The 9,869-nt window shown below is 39.1% G+C and overlaps 2 protein-coding genes across 2 annotated transcripts in view; one reads left to right on the top strand and one right to left on the bottom strand.

Annotated features, from left to right (window-relative positions):
• The window catches only part of PRMT8 (protein arginine methyltransferase 8), a 62,226-nt gene extending 60,103 nt beyond the window's left edge, over positions 1 to 2,123 (top strand). Inside the window, exon 11 of the mRNA XM_025209107.1 lies at positions 2,019 to 2,123. Coding sequence (XP_025064892.1) covers positions 2,019 to 2,102 — 84 coding nt within the window. The 3' untranslated portion in view covers positions 2,103 to 2,123. The remainder of the gene's footprint in view (positions 1 to 2,018) is intronic.
• Positions 2,124 to 2,169: 46 nt separating this feature from the next.
• Positions 2,170 to 9,869, bottom strand: part of CRACR2A (calcium release activated channel regulator 2A) — a 121,869-nt gene continuing 114,169 nt past the window's right edge. Inside the window, exon 16 of the mRNA XM_025209109.1 lies at positions 2,170 to 2,265. Coding sequence (XP_025064894.1) covers positions 2,185 to 2,265 — 81 coding nt within the window. The 3' untranslated portion in view covers positions 2,170 to 2,184. The remainder of the gene's footprint in view (positions 2,266 to 9,869) is intronic.

Here is a 9,869-nt window from a genome sequence, read left to right as displayed (position 1 = left end):
AAAGAGTAAGTGTTCCAGCTACTGCATTAAGCCAGATGTCCTGCAAAACCTGCACTCTTTATAGCTCACATTTTGTGACAAATGCAGGAAAGCCATTTGTTTTGCCATGATTGAAATCAGAGATAAAATGTGCATCCACCTCAATAGGGGGCAATCAGGAATAAATACTTCAGTTGCATATTTGAGGTCAGATTTCAAAAGAACTCTGCAGCTGTACAGCACTACAGCTCCCATATCAGCTCCCAGATAAGTGATTACATCTTCAGAGATAATTTACATCCTATTTAGACAATTAACAAAATTGCTAGGCTTTCAAAAAATAGATTCTCATGTTCTTCCTCAGAGACAATCACAATTGTCTTTTTTTTAGGGAGTCTTACCCCAGTTGTAGATGCTGAGCCTCTTTGATATGCCCTGTAGGGACCAAGACAAAACCATAAAAAGCAGTGGAAAAGCTCCCATGGAATTCAGTGGGCTTTGAGTTAGCCCTGCCTTGGGGCTGTTAAAAACTTTTTGTCAGAGCCATTTTTTCCAAAAGAAAGTATTTGGTTGAAAAAAAAAAGCTCCCCTAACTCCTCAAAATGAAATATTCTAGCTGAAAAATTAAATATTTTGATTTGGATAACATGCCATGGTGCTTATAGTTCCATTTTGTTAGGATCCCATCCTCCTTAGAGGCTGAATTTGAGACAAACAACATTGCCACCAGTCATGGATTCTCAGGAGGCAACTGCTTCCCTTCACTATGAAGGAAGAACATGGTGCATCATGACAGAGGTCATCTAAGTAGAGAGCCCTCCTCATAGAGGAACACGAAGCACCCAAACAATAATTCAGCGGTCATCACAGCAGCATTTCTGAACTGAAATATTTTGGGGTTTGAATTTTCAGAAAATAAAATAAAATAAAATAAAATATTCCAAGTGGGAAAATAAATTCTAACAAGTTCCTCAAGGAGAAAAGCCAAACTAGTAAATATTCCATATCTATACTACAGTGACTTTTTTGTCATAGCTGTTGGAATCATAACTTTTCTGTTCTCCAACTTTGTGAGTTTTAAGAGTTCATCCTTAACATAGTTATATTTTAGATTACTGCAATTTCTTTCTTTCTTGCAACATATAAAAAAAATAGTATGGCTGGGGATGGGGAAGGAGGAAGAAATAATATGTGCTTCAGTAATATTGGCATTCAAATGATCCCATTAAGGTCTGAAGTTCATACCTCTCAGTAAGATCAATGGAAAAAGGGCATGCTACCTACTTAATTGCTACCATTGTGCACTGTATCATTAGATAAGTTTCCTCAAAGCTAGGATAACAGAACTGCGTCAGCATATGCATTTAGATTATGACACTGCACCTTCATGATGGAAAGAAATGGAAATGTCAGCCTAACAGTCAATTACACTAAAATTTAGGCACCTGAAGAATGGATTGATTATCAGAAGCGTTCAGCACTTTTAACTGTTCTTTGCGTTAGTAGGAGTTACGAGCGCTCAATGATTATAAAACTTCAGACCCTTTTTAAAGCTTGTGGACAGAGAACTTCATATTCTATGGCTGGGAAGACACAAACTTTCCTCATTAGGAAACTAACCTCAAAAGTTAAAATGAATAATAAATAAGGGCTTATCTACACTTGAAAATTTAGAAAAACAGCTATTCTGGAATAGCTCCCTGCACAGTCACTCGTATTGTATAATACAAGTATCAGCAGGGGACTTTGCCTGAAATAACTAGACCAATTCTTCTGGAATGGCTATTTCAGTAAATTCCTGTGTGTAAACACCACCCATGAAGAGGTATCTAAGAAGCATATGCAAAGATGACACAGTTGTAGATTATACCATAAATTATATTGGGCCACATTCATTCTGCTACTTCAATGAAAGCAAAACAAATTCCCACTGTGTGCATCTCCTGATGAGTCTACACTCTCTCTTAGGTGGAATAAAGTTAACTGAATTCATACGCTGACCTATCTAGTTACCTGTTATGTCTAAATTTTCATTACAGCGTGACCTGGATTTCACAGTAGACTTGGATTTCAAAGGACAGCTGTGTGAAACGTCAGTATCTAATGACTACAAAATGCGCTAGCACGAGAGCTTCTGGAAATACAGAATTGTATCAAATCTTGACCTGCTGTGCTTCAAGCTAAGAACAATTGTTTGCAGGAGTCTTACCTTGACCCTAGAATGTTTACTTGGTTGGAAAGTCGGTAACTTGATCCCTCCTGCTGGTAGCACCAAGAGACGGAGTTCTACAACGAATGTACAGTATACAGAACTGTAGCTTTTGTTAAACATATAGGCAAACTAAGCAACTGTCTTGAGTATGCTGGTTAACTTTAGGATGGCAGAAGACACCCATACAAATTGTACAACTTACTGTGAATTTCTGGTTCTTCCAAGCTTTGCATGTTACAGATAATTAGGTCAGTTTCCTTACAACAAAAGACCACAACACATTGTCATGATGGCATTACTGGAATTATATTCAGTATACATATACATATATATATATATATAAAAGTATATATATTGTACATCAGAAGGATGCTGTTGCTTCATAATAGGAATTTGTTTTGTGATTAGTATTTATTTCCCATTAAACAACTATGGAAAGGTAACAGTATTAGCTCTGGTGTTAATCTAGCTAGACAGATGATCAGGCTTTCATTCACTGCCCTCCACTGTAGCTTTATGGGATATTCCATGCTGAACGTAAGTGTGAGCTAGAAGGTAATAGAAAAATCAGCAGCTATTTTTAGTGTATGAGTTGGAAAATATACACCTTCAATTTTAAATGTTTGTTTCTATCTCATTCAGAGATGGCAATCTGTCAGTTACTTAGGGAAAAAATGTCTAACCTTTCAGCATTTTAAAACATTTTGTGATGAGTTGTTGTAGCTGGATTTTGCATGAGACCCTCTTAAATTTGACATCTGGTATTTGAACGTGGTGAGCACAGGGCCTTTAAAATGGTAGATAATTCATGCTTTTTGGCCGTGTCACAGTTTAGTTCTCCTCTCAGCAACAATATCATACAAAATCATTTTCTCTCTAAAAAAGGGGGGGAGGGGGATTGGTGTTTACTCTTTTGGTGATGTTTTGGATAAGTCACTTTAACTTGCAAATCTTAGTCTCAAGAGTGCAGTGGTAACTGTTTGCTGAAATGGAGCAATGCTTTTTTAAAAAATCTGTAGCTTCTGGTACTATGAAGATGTCTGTAGTTCCCCTCCCCAACTCCACTCATTGTTTTTCTTTAAATATATTCAGCTTATAGTTAATATTTTAACTATTTATATTCTTTGATATGTATGTATCAACATTTTTTATTATATATAATTGTTGGGCATTTAATCATACCGTAATGAATTAAATGTTGTGTCACCCTTATTTGTGTGTCTTACAACCACTAATGATACTAGGCTCTAAACTGTGTTCTTGTCACATATTGGATAAAATTAATTAGCTTTCTCTCTGATTTTTTTTTATTCAGCTGCAAATGAAATGGGCCTGAAGTCATGAGAAGCTAACAGTGCTGAAGGTGTACACTCGTCCATAACTTTTTTTTTTTCTTTAAGGTTCTAGTTTTGCCAATATAACGACGGTTAGCTTTTCACTTTTTAGAGACATTTCTATTGATTTTCACTTCATTAGAGAGATGTACAGTACTTCCGTTTTCTTATGGTCTAAAGATTATGGTCTTGGGATCATGGTACATGGTATCTATGTAGAATGAAATTAAACTATAATTTGGCAGTAAAACAAATACTTCATTGTGCAGTTAATTATTATCCCTTTAAAACATTTTTTATGGTTATCTTTGGGTCAGTTGCTGATACTTTTATGCACAGAATAGGTAGGGCCTTACCCCTTTAAATAATCCTATTAATCTGACTGACACTATTTACAGTGTGAATGCAGGAAAGATAGCAAAAGATGTCCCTTTTTCCCATTATATAAAGAGTTACTCTCAACAAAAATATTATGCTCCTATCTAAATTGTTTTAATCCACTTTTTAAAAAGTAACTGCTGGGCTGACTTGAATAGAAAGGGAAAATACTTTTGCCCTTTCTTTCCTTTGTGCACTTGACAGTACTTCATGCAAAACCAGTGTCCCCTTTTATTTGGGTGTTTCATACAGTAACACAGGAAGGATTTCTTTTTAAATAGCAAAATAATAAAAATGAACAAGAAAATTCAAATGCAGGTGTTGCATTTGGAACTATTTTGAAGTGGACTAAATGTAGTCCACTTCACACACAGGCACCTAAGTTCATTTAGGGTGCCTGTAGACATTTGGAGATTGCTCCGATGCACTGTTATTACAGGGTGCCAGAGCAGACACAAATAATTGAGTCTGCTGGATCATGGGCATTACCGCCCTCCAGCAGACTCCAGCATCACATGTATCAGTGTCCCTGCACTGAAAAATGGCGGTGGGGGCACTTTAAGTAAAGCTTATTCCCCAAGCTTTAGTTAAAGTGCCCCCACCACCATTTTTCAGTGTGGGGATGCTGATACATGTGACGCTCTGGGCACTTTAATTAGAGCAGGTCTTGAAGCTGCTCTAATTAAAGTGACCCTCTTCTCGACACACACACTCCAGGAGTACATGTATAAATGCTTGTAGAGTTTTTGCACTCTTTTGAAAATGTCATGAAAAGGAATTTCACCAGTAGTCTGGATTTAATTCTGCTCTTTTACCCTGGTATAAGTTATAGTCAGTAGGGTTCAATTCTCAATTTACCATATACAAGGACTTTAATTAAATGCAAATCAGACCCTGTGGTGTTATATGGCTATAAACTGAATGTGTGAGAAAGGAAAATCATTTCTGTCACATATATACCATAATTAAGTTTATGGATTATGGGTTTTTACAATGTTTTCTTCCTGATCAGAAAGAACTAAAATCCAAAGATTAAAACAAAACTACAAACAAAAATGACCTTAAAATAATTAAGAGGAAAATATATTTCAATAGAGGCTATATAGTCACCAAAATAACCCAATAGTACATTTATTTTAAAAACATTGTGTAGCTTCATAATATCCTACATGCTAGGAAGTCTGGAAATTCACCTTTAACATTTCCTGTATATTCTCCCCAGCTGTAGAAAACATTATTCAACTTCCTCTCATTTACCTGCAACCACCCACCAAACCTTAAGTTGACCCTTTGTTTTCTATGCTGAATTATGCTGCTGGATTCAAGCTGTTGAATTTACATCTCATTTACAACGGATGAAGCCCAAGAAATCAGCCAATGGACCAGTTCAATGGTACATAATGTTGATGTATGAAGGGTGTTGTATATATATTGGTATAGGTTGTGTCATTGTACAGCCCTTGCTGGCATGTATATGTAATAAAAATAGGGTAGAGATACACCTTATAGAATCATAGAAAATTAGGGTTGGAAGGAACCGCAGGAGGTTATCTAGTCCAATCTCCTGCTCGAAGCAGAACCATCCTTAACTAGATCATCCCAGTTAAGGCTTTGTTTAGCCGGATCTTGAAAACCTCCAAGGATGGAGAGTCCACAACCTCCCTGGGTAACCTGTTCCAGCGCTTTACTTTCCTTCTTGTGAGAAATTTTTTCTGAATATCTAACCTAAACTTCCCTTGCTGCAACTTGAGATCATTGCTCTTTGTTCTGTTATTTGCCACCACTGAGAATAGGTGGTTGAAGGTTGCTATTAAATCCCCTCCCAGTCTTTTCTTCTCCAGACTGAATAAGCCCAGTTCCCTCATCATTTCCTCATAAATCATGTGTCCCAGCCCCATCACCATTTTCATTGTCTTCCACTAGACTTTTTCCAACTTGTCCACATCCTTTCTGTAGTGGGGGGGTCCAAAACTGGACACAGTACTCCAGATGTGGCCTCACCAGTGCTGAATAGAGGGGAATAATCACTTCCCTCAATCTGCTGGCAACACTTCTACCAATGCAGCCCAGTATGTTTTTAACCTTCTTGGCAACAAGGACACACTGCTGGCTCATATTCAGCTTACTGTCCACTGTAACCCCTAGGCTCTTTTCTGCAGAGCTGTTGCTTAGCTAGTCAGTCCCCAACCTGTTATAGATTAGTTAAGTCAGAAATGAATAATTTTTTGTGACCCGAAGCTCACTTTATGCATACCATATTTACTCAATTAGAAGACAATTTTTTGTCCTCAACCAACATGGGTGGAAAAGTCCCTCATGTTACATTTGCATACAAGGAAACTACATTAAATACACTGTTTATCTTTGAACTGCTGCTAAGAACAGCATGTGCTCAATAATAGAAACCAACTAAGTAGATTAAATGCAATCAACACTGAGCATGACTATAAAATAGTACTTACCACAAGTATAGATTAGTGGAATCCATCTGAGTAAAACATATGGCAGTACCCATTAAGCACAGTCCCCCTCAGCATCAACTCTTTTTAAGTCATGGTAAGCCACTACACTGCATACATTTTGACTTCCTCTTCACTCCTACAGCTAAGTTGTGCCTTTCCCATTTCCAATGATTCCTGTTTCTTCACCAGCCTTAAATGTCTGGCAAACATCACCAAATGGGGACCCAAAAAGTTTACCCAGAATCCCTCTGTCAGCCCCTCTCTCAGTCTATCAGATATGACTAGTGTGGCCCCATCCTCCATGAAGTGCAGCTAGACCAGGTTGCCCTATGTCTCATCTGCAAATCCACTTTTGGAGGATCCCAGAACTCATGACAAGAACAGCTGGTTCCAGTCATAAGTGGGGAATAATTAGCACATGGCAACTTTGTTGGGGGGATTTGAAGTACACACACATACTGAGTCACCATGGCTTGAAATCCTGTTGACTCTAGTAGGGCCCAGCCCAGTGAACCATAGGATAAAAATGAACCTTTCAGCTTCAAACTAATATCATGCACGGTTTGTACTCTCATTAAGTGAGTGTTAAAGTGCTATTTAAAAATGCATTATTGAGTACCCATGCTAAAACTTGCAGTAGTTTCAAAAAAAGGTAAATGCATAATTTCTGGGTGAACTAAATTTATGGTTAGTATATGAAAATTGCTGAAGTTATGTTTTTTTCAAGGTCAGTTTTTTCAAATTTATTCCTCACTTCCTTGTGCTCAGGGAGAGTAGTGTCTAACAGTAAGGGGGAGGAGAAAGAAGTACAGGGAAAAGAATTTGGGGGAGCAAAAGGACTACCTGACTCCCCAGATTTATTTTGCCTGCTTTAGCAGTGGGAGGTTGACAAATTTAAGACAAACCTCCAATAATTATATTCTATACCTGAAAGTTATAACAAACATATGAATTTTCTATATATAGAATCCAATTATTAGGGAGTTGTCTTATAATCAGGATCATCTTATAGTCAAGTAAATATGGTAGTTTTGATTTTAAAATGGGGTAAATGTTGAAAAACATTCCATTAGTTCATGATTTTTAAAAGTAAATGCTTCATTGTAGAACTGACAAAATATTTCAGTTCAACATGTTAAAAAAGACACTTTACAATGTTTCACTTGGAGATTGTAGTGTAAGAGTGATGGTATAGCCATGATGGTCCAGAAATTGTATGAGAAACAAGGATTTCTTAGGGTGGGGTGATATCTTTTAGTGGACCAGCTATGTAGTTGGGATAGTTAGGCAAGCTTTCAAATGCAAGACATTCTTCCTCAAGTCTTGCCTTCTAAAGCTTGCCTAACTCTGTCCCAACTATATAGTTGGTCCAATAAAAGATATCACCCTAAGAAATCCTGTAACTTTGAAATTACATTGGCTTTGTTTAAAAGCCAAGTTTTTTTTTAAATAAGAAATTAGTAAGAAGGGGTTCATAATGCAAAACAAGCATTTTGGTTTGGCTAGAAAGAAATGTTCAGGATCATCCAAAACAAAACATTTCAGTTACCCCAAAAAAACCCCAAAATGAAACAAAACAAAAAACCCCACCAAACAAACAAACCAGAAATATTTCTCTTTTGGTTCAACATGAACTGATTCTTTCCCCTCTCTTTTATAGTTTGGCATATTATTCAATCATTATTTAATTATATCACACAGCAACTAACATAGGTAATTAGGTATGTATGGAGAGAGGTTTTTTAATTGTGTGCAATGTTGCAATCCATGTTAGTGTCATAGCATTTATTTCCTTTGACTGGAAAACACTGTATAGCTTTGTAGTAATTTGGTCTCTCAACCTTTGCATATGTTGTTTTCAAATTTTAGTGGGTATTGCCAGGGATGGGTGGGTAGTGTAAATCAGACGTGATGACAATAAGTGATAAAATATAGGCGGAAGAGGACTGAATGAATTCCTTAAATGACTCCTCGACTTTCTAAAATTTGACTTTTTGAAAGGTGCAGATGTATGCTACCATATAACATTTTTTCCTTAGTTGCTATCTGGTTTCCACTAAAATACTCTCCCAGCTATTTAAAGAATGCCAATATATGAAATGGGGTCACCATATAAGGATAATTCAGTTTGGTAAGAGCTTCTATGTGCTGTTCAAGTGTTTAAGGTGCTATCTGGGGTAATCGGGAATTCTGAGGAAAGGGGTATTTCTGTCCAGACAGCCTGCTGAGGTGAGGAGTGGGTAGGAGAGAGAAAGAAGGCAGCAAGGTTGTGGTGCAATGTGTCTTGGCTACCTTGGTCTTGTTCAACTCCTGGCTATCCCCAGTATCACAGGAAGCTCAAAGGTGGCATAGAGCTTTTGCTTAGCACAACTGAGGATATGGACAGATTTACTTGCAAAGTGCTTCAAATCCCACTCCACTTTGAGGTGCTTCTAATTTGAAATCCTTTAGTACAGTACAGTACTAACATGCAGAGTATAATACAGTACCAACATGGTGTCCCCAAAGGACAGTGAGTTTGTGCCCCGTGCGCTTGTGCCAATAAACACACAGGGGTGAAGGATCCAACTTAACCTTTATTTCCTGCGCAGAAAGTGGCGCTTGGCAATCGTTCACAAAGCAAGCACCCCCACCCCAGTGGGCGTCTGCCTTATATAGCTACGTAACAGGTTAAACTTGCTGATGTGATGAAATGTGTAGCAAGCCCAGCAAGTAACCCCCCTTCAAGCTCCCCCCCAAGTAACCCCCCTTCCAGCTCCGGAACTTTGTTGATACAGCTTTTCCTCTAGCGAGGCCAGCAATTATAAACAACTAAGCAACAAGCGATCTCCCCCAGCCTAAACAACCTACTCTATGCCCTTGGTTAGATAAAATACTTTTTTTCAGAACACAAAGTTGTTCCTGAAGTAGAAAATGCATAGTAAAAGTTCAAGGGATCTCTGCTGGACATGGCTTCCAGCCCTACTTCTGTCCCTAGGGGTTTAGCCAGGTGCCCCTGAAACAAGGGGTGCTTATCAAACATGTAGACTCCTCCCAGCTTAAGTGTTTTGTAATGCATCAGAACTGATAGTGTTGTTCCACTCCACAGCAAGATTCCCTCTCAGGTGCGTGTGCACAGCCGCGCACAACTAAAAGTGTGGCCTTGCACAGCCTTTGCAAGGCCAGGCCCCAGGAGAGGTGGGGGCAGGAGCCTGGCGTGGGCTCCACCGGCTCCAGGGAAGTGCTCCACTCCCCCATATCAGGGCCAGGGAGCGTAGCACTTCCCCAGAGCCAGCCGAGCCTGCGCCAGCCCCCCGCCCCAGCCTCCATCCCTGCCTTGCCACACCTTGGGGAGGAGCTGCTGTCTGCCCCGAGTGAGGCTCCACTGGCTCCGGGACACTGCTCCCTCCCCCGCATCACCTCGGGGAGTGAGGAGGCACATGGTGTCAGGCCCGGGGAGCAGAGCAGTGTCCTGGAGTCGGCGGAGCCTCACTAGGGCAGGCAGCGACTGGGACAGGGGCTTGG

The sequence above is a fragment of the Alligator sinensis genome, unplaced genomic scaffold (assembly GCF_000455745.1).
Source record: "Alligator sinensis unplaced genomic scaffold, ASM45574v1 scaffold177_1, whole genome shotgun sequence".
In the NCBI taxonomy this organism is placed as follows: Eukaryota; Metazoa; Chordata; order Crocodylia; family Alligatoridae; genus Alligator; species Alligator sinensis.
This window is presented reverse-complemented; position numbering and strand designations above follow the sequence as displayed.